This window comes from Tinamus guttatus, unplaced genomic scaffold, assembly GCF_059628265.1.
Source record: "Tinamus guttatus ecotype Peru unplaced genomic scaffold, ASM5962826v1 Tinamus_guttatus_pri_ptg001162l, whole genome shotgun sequence".
Taxonomy (NCBI): Eukaryota; Metazoa; Chordata; class Aves; order Tinamiformes; family Tinamidae; genus Tinamus; species Tinamus guttatus.
In genome coordinates, this window is record NW_028289696.1 from 121,654 (window position 1) to 138,410 (window position 16,757).

Genomic DNA, 16,757 nt, shown 5'->3' on the forward strand with positions numbered 1-16,757 from the left:
CAAGAAACAGCCCAGGTGGTAGCGAAAAAACTTTTGGAAGAAATAATCCCCAGATATGGGATACCGGTGAGCATCGGGTCTGATAATGGACCAGCTTTTGTGGCAAGGGTTACACAGGAATTAGCCCGAGCACTGGGAACCAACTGGAAATTGCATTGTGCCTATAATCCTCAAAGTTCGGGTCAGGTGGAAAGGATGAACAGAACCTTAAAGGAAACCCTTGCTAAGCTAGTAAAAGAGACTGAAGAGAACTGGGTAACAATGCTACCTTTTGTCCTATACCGGGTCCGGATAACTCCATATGTACTAGACTTTACACCATTTGAAATAATGTTTGGGACCCTACCCCCAGTATATCCGTTAGAGATAAGGAAGGGAATAACTAAAAACTCAGGAATGAGGAAAGAGATGTAGATCTTAAAAGAAATACAAGATGAGTTATTCCCATTACTACAAAACTGGTATAAAAGAAATCAGAAGGGGTCAGAAATGGATATCGAACCTGGAGATTGGGTGTGCGTAAAAAGGCATGACCCAAAAACATTAGAAAGCAGATGGAAGGGACCTTATGTAGTAATTTTAGTAACACCCACTGCCGTTAAGGTCGATGGAATAGGACATTGGATTCACCATTCCCACGTCCGGAAGCTAAACAAAGAAGAGCGGAAGAAAGCAGAGGAGTGGGAGGTCCGAAGGAATAGTAACAATCCTCTGAAATTGAAATTAATTAGGAAAAATGTACAGTAACACAATTTGGGTAATTATGGTCCTGCTAATTATGATTCTGAGGTGTTCTAATGGGATATACAACATAGAAGAGAGAAGTAATATGTGGGTGACTTGGGCAAATAACACAGGGAATCAGGAATTCTGCCTGTCCCTCACCACCGCTAGTAATCCATTCAGAACCTGCTTGTTTGGGAAGCCGGGATTTGATGACAACAGTTTTAAAAAGGTATCTACGGGAAACTGTTCAGGGGTAGTAAGTGCCTCGGAATGTGCCGCAAGGCTAATTAAGGGATTAAATACCTCATTGCCTTGGGACCCCCAAGAGCTCAATTTGATGGGGGCACAAGCAATTGGAAATAGTTCCAATAATTGGACCCAAACGTGTTTTATGTTTGGGGACAAGTTTTTTGGAGAAAAGGGAGGAGTGAGACTCCTGGCACAATGGAACATTATAATTAAAGGAGGCCCTAGGCCCCAATGGTGGAATGCTTCGGGTTGGACTGATGTATCTCCCGACCCAATATTCGACTGGCATAAGACCATAGGAGGAGATGGAACCTTCGGTCCCATATATGCAAACGGGACATTCTGTGGGATAAATGGGACAGTCGATGGGTTACAAGAACGGTACCCTGCGGGATTACCCTTAGGAGCATATGGGGGGGATCCATCAGGACAGGTACATAATAGGACAGATTTACTATGGAATAATGATACTGCTAAGGCCTTGCCAGATGGAGTGTTTCTAATTTGTGGGGATAGAGCATGGCAGGGAATACCTAAGAATGCCTATGGGGGACCGTGTTATTTAGGGCAACTGGCAATGATAGCCCCGTCTAAAGCTAAGTTGTTAACTATGAAGCAGGAACAAAGAAGGCAAAAGCGTTCCCTTGGTTTAACACCGGAATGTGATGATAATGTACAATTAATATCTGTAACCGCGCGGGTCGCCTTAGCTATCTTTGTGCCAGGAGCTGCAGCAGGAAATGCATTAAGGGAGCTTTCGAAGTTAGCCTGTTGGAGTGAGAAGCAAGCAAATGTGACAACCAAGGTACTGGAACAACTCCTGCTCGATCAGAACAGCCTGCGACACGCACTACTACAGGACAGAGCGGCTATAGACTTCTTGCTCCTCGCCCATGGACAGGGATGTGAGGAGTTTGAAGGACTATGTTGTTTTAACCTGTCGGACCATAGACAATCGATTCAACAACAATTGCGCTGGCTCAAGGAACACACTCAGAAGATAACACGGGAAGAAGGACTGATGGACGGATGGCTAGAGTCATTGTTTGGAGGGTTACCTGGGTGGATATCAGGACTGATAAAAGAAGGATTACGCGTATTTGTAATTCTGTTATTACTGTTACTGTGTATCTGTATAATGTGGAAATGTGTAATGGGGGTAATGGAAAAAGCTACAAATCGAGTTAATTCTATGCACATAATGTTCATGCGACAAACTCAGAAAGATCGAGAAAGGATTCTCTGATATTAGCAAAAGAAAAAGGGGGGAATGTAGGGTGCATTAGCAGGGAAGGTAGGGGTTAAATAGCTAATGTAGAATAAGCTGAGTCTTAGAGCACAAGGACCCATGATAACTGGCAGAGTCCGGATGTCTTGCTCATGACAGGGGCAGAACCCTTGATAGATGGCAGGGTCAGGATGCCCTGCTCATGGCAAGGTCTGGACCCTTGATAGGTGGCGGGGTTAGGGTGCCCTGCCCTCAGTCAGGATGATAGGGGGGCTGCTTATCCAGATGTTTTAATTCAGCAAAATAGATAACATTAACAAGAATGCAAAACAGGAAAACGGGAGGGGGAACACTCTTGGGTAAGAACGGTATAAAAGAGGGACGCTCGAAGTGGTCGGGGTCCGTGGTGTGACCCCTGCGTGGGAAAGCCCGGACCCCAGCTAGCTGGTAATACTTATTATCTTTCTTCTATTAATAAAAGACAATATATCTATGGTGGTTGTCTCTCTCCCTGTCAGTTCGGATACCGGACCTAACACAGCCTCACTCCAAATGGGGCTCTGCGCTTCTTCCCTCGCTCAACTCCACGCTTACACTAAAGCGCGCTTCCAGCATTGCTTTCGGCAGAAAAACAGAATCATCAAGCCTGTTTCTCATCCCAGCCACAAAGTGTGCCCAGCATGAGTCTTGGCACTTGTTCACACTTCCCTTGGCATGCTCTTTACAGCCTCACTCCAAATGGGGCTCTGCGCTTCTTCCCTCGCTCAACTCCACGCTTACACTAAAGCGCGCTTCCAGCATTGCTTTCGGGAGCAAAACAGAATCATCAAGCCTGTTTCTCATCCCAGCCACAAAGTGTGCCCAGCATGAGTCTTGGCACTGCTTCACACTTCCCTTGGCATGCTCTTTACAGCCTCACTCCAAATGGGCTTCTGTGCTTCTTCCCTCGCTCAACTTTACGCTTAAACTAAAGCGCGCTTCCGGCGTTCCTTTCGGCAGCAAAACAGAATCATCAAGCCTGTTTCTTATCCCAGCCACAAAGTGTGCCCAGCATGAGTCTTGGCACTTGTTCACTCTTCCCTTGGCATGCTCTTTACAGCCTCACTCCAAATGGGGCTCTGCGCTTCTTCCCTCGCTGAACTCCACGCTTACACTAAAGCGCGCTTCCAGCATTGCTTTCGGCAGCAAAAACAGAATCATCAAGCCTGTTTCTCATCCCAGCCACAAAGTGTGCCCAGCATGAGTCTTGGCACTGCTTCACACTTCCCTTGGCATGCTCTTTACAACCTCACCCGAAATGGGGTTCTGTGCTTCTTCCCTCGCTCAACTTCACACTTAAACTAAAGCGCGCTTCCAGCATTGCTTTCGGCAGCAAAACAGAATCATCAAGCCTGTTTCTCATTCCACCCACAAAGTGTGCCCAGCATGAGTCTTGGCACTGCTTCACACTTCCCTTGGCATGCTCTTTACAGCCTCACTCCAAATGGGGTTCTGTGCTTCTTCCCTTGCTCAACTTCACGCTTAAACTAAAGCGCGCTTCCGGCGTTCCTTTCGGCAGCAAAACAGAATCATCAAGCCTGTTTCTCATCCCAACCACAAAGTGTGCTTAGCATGAGTCTTGGCACGGCTTCACACTTCCCTTGGCATGCTCTTTACAGCCTCACTCCAAATGGGGCTCTGCGCTTCTTCCCTCGCTCAACTCCACGCTTACACTAAAGCGCACTTCCAGCATTGCTTTCGGCCGCAAAACAGAATCATCAAGCCTGTTTCTCATCCCAGCCACAAAGTGTGCCCAGCATGAGTCTTTGCACTGCTTCACACTTCCCTTGGCATGTTCTTTACAGCCTCACTCCAAATGGGGTTCTGTGCTTCTTCCCTCGCTCAACTCCACGCTTACACTAAAGCGCGCTTCCAGCATTGCTTTCGGCCGCAAAACAGAATCATCAAGCTTGTTTCTCATCCCAGCCACAAAGTGTGCCCAGCATGAGTCTTGGCACTGCTTCACACTTCCCTTGGCATGCTCTTTACAGCCTCACTCCAAATGGGGCTCTGCGCTTCTTCCCTCGCTCAACTCCACGCTTACACTAAAGCGCGCTTCCAGGATTGCTTTCGGCAGCAAAACAGAATCATCAAGCCTGTTTCTCATCCCAGCCACAAAGTGTGCCCAGCATGAGTCTTGGCACTGCTTCACACTTCCCTTGGCATGCTCTTTACAGCCTCACTCCAAATGGGGTTCTGTGCTTCTTTCCTTGCTCAACTTCACGCTTAAACTAAAGCGCGCTTCCGGCGTTCCTTTCGGCAGCAAAACAGAATCATCAAGCCTGTTTCTCATCCCAGCCACAAAGTGTGCCCAGCATGAGTCTTGGCACGGCTTCACACTTCCCTTGGCATGCTCTTTACAGCCTCACTCCAAATGGGGCTCTGCGCTTCTTCCCTCGCTCAACTCCACGCTTCCACTAAAGCGCGCTTCCAGGATTGCTTTCGGCAGCAAAACAGAATCACCAAGCCTGTTTCTCATCCCAGCCACAAAGTGTGCCCAGCATGAGTCTTGGCACTGCTTCACACTTACCTTGGCATGCTCTTTACAGCCTCACTCCAAATGGGGCTCTGCGCTTCTTCCCTCGCTCAACTCCACGCTTACACTAAAGCGCGCTTCCAGCATTGCTTTCGGCAGCAAAACAGAATCACCAAGCCTGTTTCTCATCCCAGCCACAAAGTGTGCCCAGCATGAGTCTTGGCACTGCTTCACACTTCCCTTGGCATGCTCTTTACAGCCTCACTCCAAATGGCGTTCTGCGCTTCTTCCCTCGCTCAACTCCACGCTTACACTAAAGCGCGCTTCCAGGATTGCTTTCGGCAGCAAAACAGAATCATAGAATCATAGAATCATAGAACCATAGAATGCTTAGGGTTGGAAGGGACCTCTAGAGATCATCTAGTCCAACCCCCCTGCATACGCAGGGACACCTAAAGCACGTGGCACAGGACAGCATCCAAGCGGGTTTTGAAGATCTCCAGAGAAGGAGACTCCACAACCTCTCTGGGCAGCCTGTTCCAGTGCTCTGTCACCCTCACTGTTAAGAAATTTTTCCTTAAGTTCCTATGGAATTTTTGATGTTTCAGTTTCCGGCCATTTCCTCTAGTCCTATCAGTGGCCACCACTGAAAAGAGACCATCCCCGTCCTCTGCACTCCCTCCCTTGAGGTATTTATATACACTGATTAGATCCCCTCTCAGCCTTCTCTTCTCCAGGCTGAACAGGCCCAGCTCCCTCAGCCGCGCTTCCAGCATTGCTTTCGGCAGCAAAACAGAATCATCAAGCCTGTTTCTCATCCCAGCCACAAAGTGTGCCCAGCATGAGTCTTGGCACTGCTTCACACTTCCCTTGGCATGCTCTTTACAGCCTCACTAGCAAATGGGGCTCTGCGCTTCTTCCCTCGCTGAACTCCACGCTTCCACTAAAGCGCGCTTCCAGCATTGCTTTCGGGAGCAAAACAGAATCATCAAGCCTGTTTCTCATCCCACCAACAAAGTGTGCCCAGCATGAGTCTTGGCACTGCTTCACACTTCCCTTGGCATGCTCTTTACAGCCTCACTCCAAATGGGGCTCTGCGCTTCTTCCCTCGCTCAACTCCACGCTTACACTAAAGCGCGCTTCCAGCATTGCATTCGGCAGCAAAACAGAATCATCAAGCCTGTTTCTCATCCCAGCCACAAAGTGTGCCCAGCATGAGTCTTGGCACTGCTTCACACTTGCCTTGGCATGCTCTTTACAGCCTCACTCCAAATGGGGCTCTGCACTTCTTCCCTCGCTCAACTCCACGCTTACACTAAAGCGCTCTTCCAGCATTGCTTTCGGCAGCAAAACAGAATCATCAAGCCTCTTTCTCATCCCAGCCACAAAGTGTGCCCAGCATGAGTCTTGGCACGGCTTCACACTTCCTTTGGCATGCTCTTTACAGCCTCACTCCAAATGGGGCTCTGCGCTTCTTCCCTCGCTCAACTCCACGCTTACACTAAAGCGCGCTTCCAGCATGGCTTTCGGCCGCAAAACAGAATCATCAAGCCTGTTTCTCATCCCAGCCACAAAGTGTGCCCAGCATGAGTCTTGGCACTGCTTCACACTTCCCTTGGCATGCTCTTTACAGCCTCACTCCAAATGGGCTTCTGTGCTTCTTCCCTCGCTCAACTTTACGCTTAAACTAAAGCGCGCTTCCGGCGTTCCTTTCGGCAGCAAAACAGAATCATCAAGCCTGTTTCTTATCCCAGCCACAAAGTGTGCCCAGCATGAGTCTTGGCGCTTGTTCACTCTTCCCTTGGCATGCTCTTTACAGCCTCACTCCAAATGGGGCTCTGCGCTTCTTCCCTCGCTCAACTCCACGCTTACACTAAAGCGCGCTTCCAGCATTGCTTTCGGCAGCAAAAACAGAATCATCAAGCCTGTTTCTCATCCCAGCCGCAAAGTGTGCCGAGCATGAGTCTTGGCACTGCTTCACACTTCCCTTGGCATGCTCTTTACAGCCTCACTCCAAATGAGGTTCTGCGCTTCTTCCCTCACTCAACTCCACGCTTACACTAAAGCGCGCTTCCAGGATTGCTTTCGGCAGCAAAACAGAATCACCAAGCCTGTTTCTCATCCCAGCCACAAAGTGTGCCCAGCATGAGTCTTGGCACTGCTTCACACTTCCCTTGGCATGCTCTTTACAGCCTCACTCCAAATGGGGCTCTGCGCTTCTTCCCTCGCTCAACTCCACGCTTACACTAAAGCGCGCTTCCAGCATTGCTTTCGGCCGCAAAACAGAATCATCAAGCCTGTTTCTCATCCCAGCCACAAAGTGTGCCCAGCATGAGTCTTGGCACTGCTTCACACTTCCCTTGGCATGCTCTTTACAGCCTCACTCCAAATGGGGCTCTGCGCTTCTTCCCTCGCTCAACTCCACGCTTACACTAAAGAGCGCTTCCAGGATTGCTTTCGGCAGCAAAACAGAATCATCAAGCCTGTTTCTCATCCCAGCCACAAAGTGTGCCCAGCATGAGTCTTGGCACTGCTTCACACTTCCCTTGGCATGCTCTTTACAACCTCACCCGAAATGGGGTTCTGTGCTTCTTCCCTCGCTCAACTTCACACTTAAACTAAAGCACGCTTCCAGCATTGCTTTCGGCAGCAAAACAGAATCATCAAGCGTGTTTCTCATTCCACCCACAAAGTGTGCCCAGCATGAGTCTTGGCACTGCTTCACACTTCCCTTGGCATGCTCTTTACAGCCTCACTCCAAATGGGGTTCTGTGCTTCTTCCCTTGCTCAACTTCACGCTTAAACTAAAGCGCGCTTCCGGCGTTCCTTTCGGCAGCATAACAGAATCATCAAGCCTGTTTCTCATCCCAACCACAAAGTGTGCTTAGCATGAGTCTTGGCACGGCTTCACACTTCCCTTGGCATGCTCTTTACAGCCTCACTCCAAATGGGGCTCTGCGCTTCTTCCCTCGCTCAACTCCACGCTTACACTAAAGCGCACTTCCAGCATTGCTTTCGGCCGCAAAACAGAATCATCAAGCCTGTTTCTCATCCCAGCCACAAAGTGTGCCCAGCATGAGTCTTGGCACGGCTTCACACTTCCCTTGGCATGCTCTTTACAGCCTCACTCCAAATGGGGCTCTGCGCTTTTTCCCTCGCTGAACTCCACGCTTACACTAAACCGCGCTTCCAGCATTGCTTTCGGCAGCAAAACAGAATCATCAAGCCTGTTTCTCATCCCAGCCACAAAGTGTGCCCAGCATGAGTCTTGGCACTTGTTCACACTTCCCTTGGCATGCTCTTTACAGCCTCACTCCAAATGGGGCTCTGCGCTTCTTCCCTCGCTCAACTCCACGCTTAAACTAAAGCGCGCTTCCAGCATTGCTTTCGGCAGAAAAACAGAATCATCAAGCCTGTTTCTCATCCCAGCCACAAAGTGTGCCCAGCATGAGTCTTGGCACTGCTTCACACTTTCCTTGGCATGCTCTTTACAGCCTCACTCCAAATGGGGCTCTGCGCTTCTTCCCTCGCTCAACTCCACGCTTACACTAAAGCGCGCTTCCAGCATTGCTTTCGGCAGCAAAACAGAATCAACAAGCCTGTTCCTCATCCCAGCCACAAAGTGTGCCCAGCATGAGTCTTGGCACTGCTTCACACTTTCCTTGGCATGCTCTTTACAGCCTCACTCCAAATGGGGCTCTGCGCTTCTTCCCTCGCTCAACTCCACGCTTACACTAAAGCGCGCTTCCAGCATTGCTTTCGGCCGCAAAACAGAATCATCAAGCCTGTTTCTCATCCCAGCCACAAAGTGTGCCCAGCATGAGTCTTGGCACGGCTTCACACTTCCCTTGGCATGCTCTTTACAGCCTCACTCCAAATGGGGCTCTGCGCTTCTTCCCTCGCTGAACTCCACGCTTACACTAAAGCGCGCTTCCAGCATTGCTTTCGGCAGCAAAACAGAATCATCAAGCCTGTTTCTCATCCCAGCCGCAAAGTGTGCCCAGCATGAGTCTTGGCACTGCTTCACACTTCCCTTGGCATGCTCTTTACAGCCTCACTCCAAATGAGGTTCTGCGCTTCTTCCCTCACTCAACTCCACGCTTACACTAAAGCGCGCTTCCAGCATTGCTTTCGGCAGCAAAACAGAATCACCAAGCCTGTTTCTCATCCCAGCCACAAAGTGTGCCCAGCATGAGTCTTGGCACTGCTTCACACTTCCCTTGGCATGCTCTTTACAGCCTCACTCCAAATGGGGCTCTGCGCTTCTTCCCTCGCTCAACTCCACGCTTACACTAAAGCGCGCTTCCAGCATTGCTTTCGGCCGCAAAACAGAATCATCAAGCCTGTTTCTCATCCCAGCCACAAAGTGTGCCCAGCATGAGTCTTGGCACTGCTTCACACTTCCCTTGGCATGCTCTTTACAGCCTCACTCCAAATGGGGCTCTGCGCTTCTTCCCTCGCTCAACTCCACGCTTACACTAAAGAGCGCTTCCAGGATTGCTTTCGGCAGCAAAACAGAATCATCAAGCCTGTTTCTCATCCCAGCCACAAAGTGTGCCCAGCATGAGTCTTGGCACTGCTTCACACTTCCCTTGGCATGCTCTTTACAACCTCACCCGAAATGGGGTTCTGTGCTTCTTCCCTCGCTCAACTTCACACTTAAACTAAAGCACGCTTCCAGCATTGCTTTCGGCAGCAAAACAGAATCATCAAGCGTGTTTCTCATTCCACCCACAAAGTGTGCCCAGCATGAGTCTTGGCACTGCTTCACACTTCCCTTGGCATGCTCTTTACAGCCTCACTCCAAATGGGGTTCTGTGCTTCTTCCCTTGCTCAACTTCACGCTTAAACTAAAGCGCGCTTCCGGCGTTCCTTTCGGCAGCAAAACAGAATCATCAAGCCTGTTTCTCATCCCAACCACAAAGTGTGCTTAGCATGAGTCTTGGCACGGCTTCACACTTCCCTTGGCATGCTCTTTACAGCCTCACTCCAAATGGGGCTCTGCGCTTCTTCCCTCGCTCAACTCCACGCTTACACTAAAGCGCACTTCCAGCATTGCTTTCGGCCGCAAAACAGAATCATCAAGCCTGTTTCTCATCCCAGCCACAAAGTGTGCCCAGCATGAGTCTTGGCACGGCTTCACACTTCCCTTGGCATGCTCTTTACAGCCTCACTCCAAATGGGGCTCTGCGCTTTTTCCCTCGCTGAACTCCACGCTTACACTAAACCGCGCTTCCAGCATTGCTTTCGGCAGCAAAACAGAATCATCAAGCCTGTTTCTCATCCCAGCCACAAAGTGTGCCCAGCATGAGTCTTGGCACTTGTTCACACTTCCCTTGGCATGCTCTTTACAGCCTCACTCCAAATGGGGCTCTGCGCTTCTTCCCTCGCTCAACTCCACGCTTACACTAAAGCGCGCTTCCAGGATGGCTTTCGGCAGAAAAACAGAATCATCAAGCCTGTTTCTCATCCCAGCCACAAAGTGTGCCCAGCATGAGTCTTGGCACTGCTTCACACTTTCCTTGGCATGCTCTTTACAGCCTCACTCCAAATGGGGCTCTGCGCTTCTTCCCTCGCTCAACTCCACGCTTACACTAAAGCGCGCTTCCAGCATTGCTTTCGGCAGCAAAACAGAATCAACAAGCCTGTTCCTCATCCCAGCCACAAAGTGTGCCCAGCATGAGTCTTGGCACTGCTTCACACTTTCCTTGGCATGCTCTTTACAGCCTCACTCCAAATGGGGCTCTGCGCTTCTTCCCTCGCTCAACTCCACGCTTACACTAAAGCGCGCTTCCAGCATTGCTTTCGGCCGCAAAACAGAATCATCAAGCCTGTTTCTCATCCCAGCCACAAAGTGTGCCCAGCATGAGTCTTGGCACGGCTTCACACTTCCCTTGGCATGCTCTTTACAGCCTCACTCCAAATGGGGCTCTGCGCTTCTTCCCTCGCTGAACTCCACGCTTACACTAAAGCGCGCTTCCAGCATTGCTTTCGGCAGCAAAACAGAATCATCAAGCCTGTTTCTCATCCCAGCCACAAAGTGTGCCCAGCATGAGTCTTGGCACTGCTTCACACTTCCCTTGGCATGCTCTTTACAGCCTCACTCCAAATGGGGCTCTGCGCTTCTTCCCTCGCTCAACTCCACGCTTACACTAAAGCGCGCTTCCAGGATTGCTTTCGGCCGCAAAACAGAATCATCAAGCCTGTTTCTCATCCCACCCACAAAGTGTGTCCAGCATGAGTCTTGGCACTGCTTCACACTTCCCTTGGCATGCTCTTTACAGCTGTAGGGTGCATTAGCAGGGAAGGTAGGGGTTAAATAGCTAATGTAGAATAAGCTGAGTCTTAGAGCACAAGGACCCATGATAACTGGCAGAGTCCGGATGTCTTGCTCATGACAGGGGCAGAACCCTTGATAGATGGCAGGGTCAGGATGCCCTGCTCATGGCAAGGTCTGGACCCTTGATAGGTGGCGGGGTTAGGGTGCCCTGCCCTCAGTCAGGATGATAGGGGGGCTGCTTATCCAGATGTTTTAATTCAGCAAAATAGATAACATTAACAAGAATGCAAAACAGGAAAACGGGAGGGGGAACACTCTTGGGTAAGAACGGTATAAAAGAGGGACGCTCGAAGTGGTCGGGGTCCGTGGTGTGACCCCTGCGTGGGAAAGCCCGGACCCCAGCTAGCTGGTAATACTTATTATCTTTCTTCTATTAATAAAAGACAATATATCTATGGTGGTTGTCTCTCTCCCTGTCAGTTCGGATACCGGACCTAACATTTGGGGGCTCGTCCGGGATCCGAATGCAGGGGAGGAGAAAGAGATAGAGAAAGATAATAAGTCAAGGGAGGCCTCAGGGGGTGAGAGTGAGCCGACAGAAATCCAGGTGGACGCACCGAAGGATAGTCGGCTGGAGTCTGAGGGAGACGTCCCTCAGACTCCCACGAGAAGGAAGGGTGGTTGGTTAGGTTGTTTGGGTACACCGTATCTCCTTGACGAAAGGAGACCGGTGTGGGAAGGGCGAATTCTGTTAATAATCGCCCTTACTGGTTTACTGGCAGTTGTATTAACTTTGGTTTTAAGCGACGAGCTTGATACAATGGGACAAGGGAAATCCACCCCTTTGTCATTTATGTTAAATCATTTTGGATATGTTAAACGTCGGGCACATAATTTGTCTGTAGAAGTGTATAAAAACCGATGGGAGGCATTTTGTAAAAGTGAGTGGCCAAGTTTTGATGTAGGCTGGCCGAGAGAGGGAAGTTTTGATTTAGAATTAATAAGGAGAGTAAAAGAGGTAATAATGAGACCTGGGTCAGAAGGACACCCAGATCAATTTCCATATATAATCACATGGGAGGATTTGGTTCTGTATCCACCCCCATGGCTGAAACCTCTTTTGGGGGAGGGTAGAAAAGACGGAAAAGTTGATATTTACGTAGTGAGAAAGGAAGGGAAAAAAGCAGTACTACCAGATTCGACCTTATATCCAGAAATATTAGACGAAGAAAGCAGGCATAACCCCCCCCCTTACGTACCTCTGCCCGAGGCACAAAGGGAGGCGAGTAGTAGTGATCAAAGAAGGGGGAGAAGGGAGAGAAGGGAAGATAGGGGTCCCGCATATAGGACACGATCTCATCAAAGAGAAGATGAAGAAGGAATATCAAGTACCACCCATGCCTTCCCAGTTAGAACGATTGGAACAACTGGGCCACAGGGACAGCGTACGTATCAATACTGGCCATTCTCTTCTAGCGATTTGTATAATTGGAAAAGTCAAAACCCCTCCTTTTCCGAGAAACTGGGGGCGTTAATTGATTTATTAGAATCCATCTTGTTTACGCACAACCCTACCTGGGATGACTGTCAGCAGCTTTTAAAAGTGCTGTTTACGACCGAAGAGCGTGAAAGGATCCTGACCGAGGCACGAAAGTTGGTGCCGGGAGAGGACGGGAGACCCACCGGGCAGCAGAACCTTATCGATGAAGGATTCCCATTGGAAAAGAAATCCGAAACAAAGAAGAGGTTTTGCACTTGCTGTCAGCTTTGCAGAAACCAAAAGCAGTGGCAATTGTGCATACCTTAGGACATCAGAAGAAAACCGATACGATAAGTAGAGGAAATGCAGCTGCAGATATTGCAGCCCGGCGAGCTGTGTTAGAAGGACAAATACAAAGGGTACTAGCCCTGACTCACAACACTTTAAGAGAGGAAGAGGAAATTGGAAGGATGAATACACCCTGGAGGAGAGGGAGTGGATTCGAAAGGTTGCATAAAAGCAAAGTGCAGGAGAAGGACATTACGATACAGAAGGAAGAATGTTAATTCCTAAGCGGTTGGGACAGAAGATGGCGCAACAGTTACACAGTACCACACACTTGGGGGAAAGAAAAATGGGACTGTTAATAGAAAAGTTTGGGTTGAGATTCCAAGATCAGAGGAAAATATTAAGAGGGATAATAGAGGGGTGTCAAGCATGTCAGGAAATGAAACCATCGAGGGTCAGGAAGGTACATGAAGGTATAAGGGAAAGGGGTGGTGAGCCTGGAAGGCATTGGGAAGTAGACTTTACAGAAATAAAACCAGGTAAATACGGATATAGATATCTGTTGGTATTAGTAGACACCTTTTCAGGGTGGGTGGAGGCCTTTCCCACTAAGCAAGAAACAGCCCAGGTGGTAGCGAAAAAACTTTTGGAAGAAATAATCCCCAGATATGGGATACCGGTGAGCATCGGGTCTGATAATGGACCAGCTTTTGTGGCAAGGGTTACACAGGAATTAGCCCGAGCACTGGGAACCAACTGGAAATTGCATTGTGCCTATAATCCTCAAAGTTCGGGTCAGGTGGAAAGGATGAACAGAACCTTAAAGGAAACCCTTGCTAAGCTAGTAAAAGAGACTGAAGAGAACTGGGTAACAATGCTACCTTTTGTCCTATACCGGGTCCGGATAACTCCATATGTACTAGACTTTACACCATTTGAAATAATGTTTGGGACCCTACCCCCAGTATATCCGTTAGAGATAAGGAAGGGAATAACTAAAAACTCAGGAATGAGGAAAGAGATGTAGATCTTAAAAGAAATACAAGATGAGTTATTCCCATTACTACAAAACTGGTATAAAAGAAATCAGAAGGGGTCAGAAATGGATATCGAACCTGGAGATTGGGTGTGCGTAAAAAGGCATGACCCAAAAACATTAGAAAGCAGATGGAAGGGACCTTATGTAGTAATTTTAGTAACACCCACTGCCGTTAAGGTCGATGGAATAGGACATTGGATTCACCATTCCCACGTCCGGAAGCTAAACAAAGAAGAGCGGAAGAAAGCAGAGGAGTGGGAGGTCCGAAGGAATAGTAACAATCCTCTGAAATTGAAATTAATTAGGAAAAATGTACAGTAACACAATTTGGGTAATTATGGTCCTGCTAATTATGATTCTGAGGTGTTCTAATGGGATATACAACATAGAAGAGAGAAGTAATATGTGGGTGACTTGGGCAAATAACACAGGGAATCAGGAATTCTGCCTGTCCCTCACCACCGCTAGTAATCCATTCAGAACCTGCTTGTTTGGGAAGCCGGGATTTGATGACAACAGTTTTAAAAAGGTATCTACGGGAAACTGTTCAGGGGTAGTAAGTGCCTCGGAATGTGCCGCAAGGCTAATTAAGGGATTAAATACCTCATTGCCTTGGGACCCCCAAGAGCTCAATTTGATGGGGGCACAAGCAATTGGAAATAGTTCCAATAATTGGACCCAAACGTGTTTTATGTTTGGGGACAAGTTTTTTGGAGAAAAGGGAGGAGTGAGACTCCTGGCACAATGGAACATTATAATTAAAGGAGGCCCTAGGCCCCAATGGTGGAATGCTTCGGGTTGGACTGATGTATCTCCCGACCCAATATTCGACTGGCATAAGACCATAGGAGGAGATGGAACCTTCGGTCCCATATATGCAAACGGGACATTCTGTGGGATAAATGGGACAGTCGATGGGTTACAAGAACGGTACCCTGCGGGATTACCCTTAGGAGCATATGGGGGGGATCCATCAGGACAGGTACATAATAGGACAGATTTACTATGGAATAATGATACTGCTAAGGCCTTGCCAGATGGAGTGTTTCTAATTTGTGGGGATAGAGCATGGCAGGGAATACCTAAGAATGCCTATGGGGGACCGTGTTATTTAGGGCAACTGGCAATGATAGCCCCGTCTAAAGCTAAGTTGTTAACTATGAAGCAGGAACAAAGAAGGCAAAAGCGTTCCCTTGGTTTAACACCGGAATGTGATGATAATGTACAATTAATATCTGTAACCGCGCGGGTCGCCTTAGCTATCTTTGTGCCAGGAGCTGCAGCAGGAAATGCATTAAGGGAGCTTTCGAAGTTAGCCTGTTGGAGTGAGAAGCAAGCAAATGTGACAACCAAGGTACTGGAACAACTCCTGCTCGATCAGAACAGCCTGCGACACGCACTACTACAGGACAGAGCGGCTATAGACTTCTTGCTCCTCGCCCATGGACAGGGATGTGAGGAGTTTGAAGGACTATGTTGTTTTAACCTGTCGGACCATAGACAATCGATTCAACAACAATTGCGCTGGCTCAAGGAACACACTCAGAAGATAACACGGGAAGAAGGACTGATGGACGGATGGCTAGAGTCATTGTTTGGAGGGTTACCTGGGTGGATATCAGGACTGATAAAAGAAGGATTACGCGTATTTGTAATTCTGTTATTACTGTTACTGTGTATCTGTATAATGTGGAAATGTGTAATGGGGGTAATGGAAAAAGCTACAAATCGAGTTAATTCTATGCACATAATGTTCATGCGACAAACTCAGAAAGATCGAGAAAGGATTCTCTGATATTAGCAAAAGAAAAAGGGGGGAATGTAGGGTGCATTAGCAGGGAAGGTAGGGGTTAAATAGCTAATGTAGAATAAGCTGAGTCTTAGAGCACAAGGACCCATGATAACTGGCAGAGTCCGGATGTCTTGCTCATGACAGGGGCAGAACCCTTGATAGATGGCAGGGTCAGGATGCCCTGCTCATGGCAAGGTCTGGACCCTTGATAGGTGGCGGGGTTAGGGTGCCCTGCCCTCAGTCAGGATGATAGGGGGGCTGCTTATCCAGATGTTTTAATTCAGCAAAATAGATAACATTAACAAGAATGCAAAACAGGAAAACGGGAGGGGGAACACTCTTGGGTAAGAACGGTATAAAAGAGGGACGCTCGAAGTGGTCGGGGTCCGTGGTGTGACCCCTGCGTGGGAAAGCCCGGACCCCAGCTAGCTGGTAATACTTATTATCTTTCTTCTATTAATAAAAGACAATATATCTATGGTGGTTGTCTCTCTCCCTGTCAGTTCGGATACCGGACCTAACACAGCCTCACTCCAAATGGGGCTCTGCGCTTCTTCCCTCGCTCAACTCCACGCTTACACTAAAGCGCGCTTCCAGCATTGCTTTCGGCAGAAAAACAGAATCATCAAGCCTGTTTCTCATCCCAGCCACAAAGTGTGCCCAGCATGAGTCTTGGCACTTGTTCACACTTCCCTTGGCATGCTCTTTACAGCCTCACTCCAAATGGGGCTCTGCGCTTCTTCCCTCGCTCAACTCCACGCTTACACTAAAGCGCGCTTCCAGCATTGCTTTCGGCAGAAAAACAGAATCATCAAGCCTGTTTCTCATCCCAGCCACAAAGTGTGCCCAGCATGAGTCTTGGCACTTGTTCACACTTCCCTTGGCATGCTCTTTACAGCCTCACTCCAAATGGGGCTCTGCGCTTCTTCCCTCGCTCAACTCCACGCTTACACTAAAGCGCGCTTCCAGCATTGCTTTCGGGAGCAAAACAGAATCATCAAGCCTGTTTCTCATCCCAGCCACAAAGTGTGCCCAGCATGAGTCTTGGCACTGCTTCACACTTCCCTTGGCATGCTCTTTACAGCCTCACTCCAAATGGGCTTCTGTGCTTCTTCCCTCGCTCAACTTTACGCTTAAACTAAAGCGCGCTTCCGGCGTTC

General features: G+C 48.8%; 1 protein-coding gene across 1 annotated transcript; it reads left to right on the forward strand.

The window, feature by feature from the left end:
- Nucleotides 1-1,340: 1,340 nt before the first annotated feature.
- Nucleotides 1,341-15,481, forward strand: LOC148590674 (uncharacterized; the record flags this gene model as incomplete). The annotated part of the gene is made up of 3 exons (XM_088538767.1): nucleotides 1,341-1,356; nucleotides 1,404-2,108; nucleotides 14,762-15,481. Coding segments are annotated over exons 1-3 (1,441 nt in total), but the record flags the coding sequence as incomplete, so codon positions are not given.
- Between the last annotated feature and the right edge of the window lie 1,276 nt (nucleotides 15,482-16,757).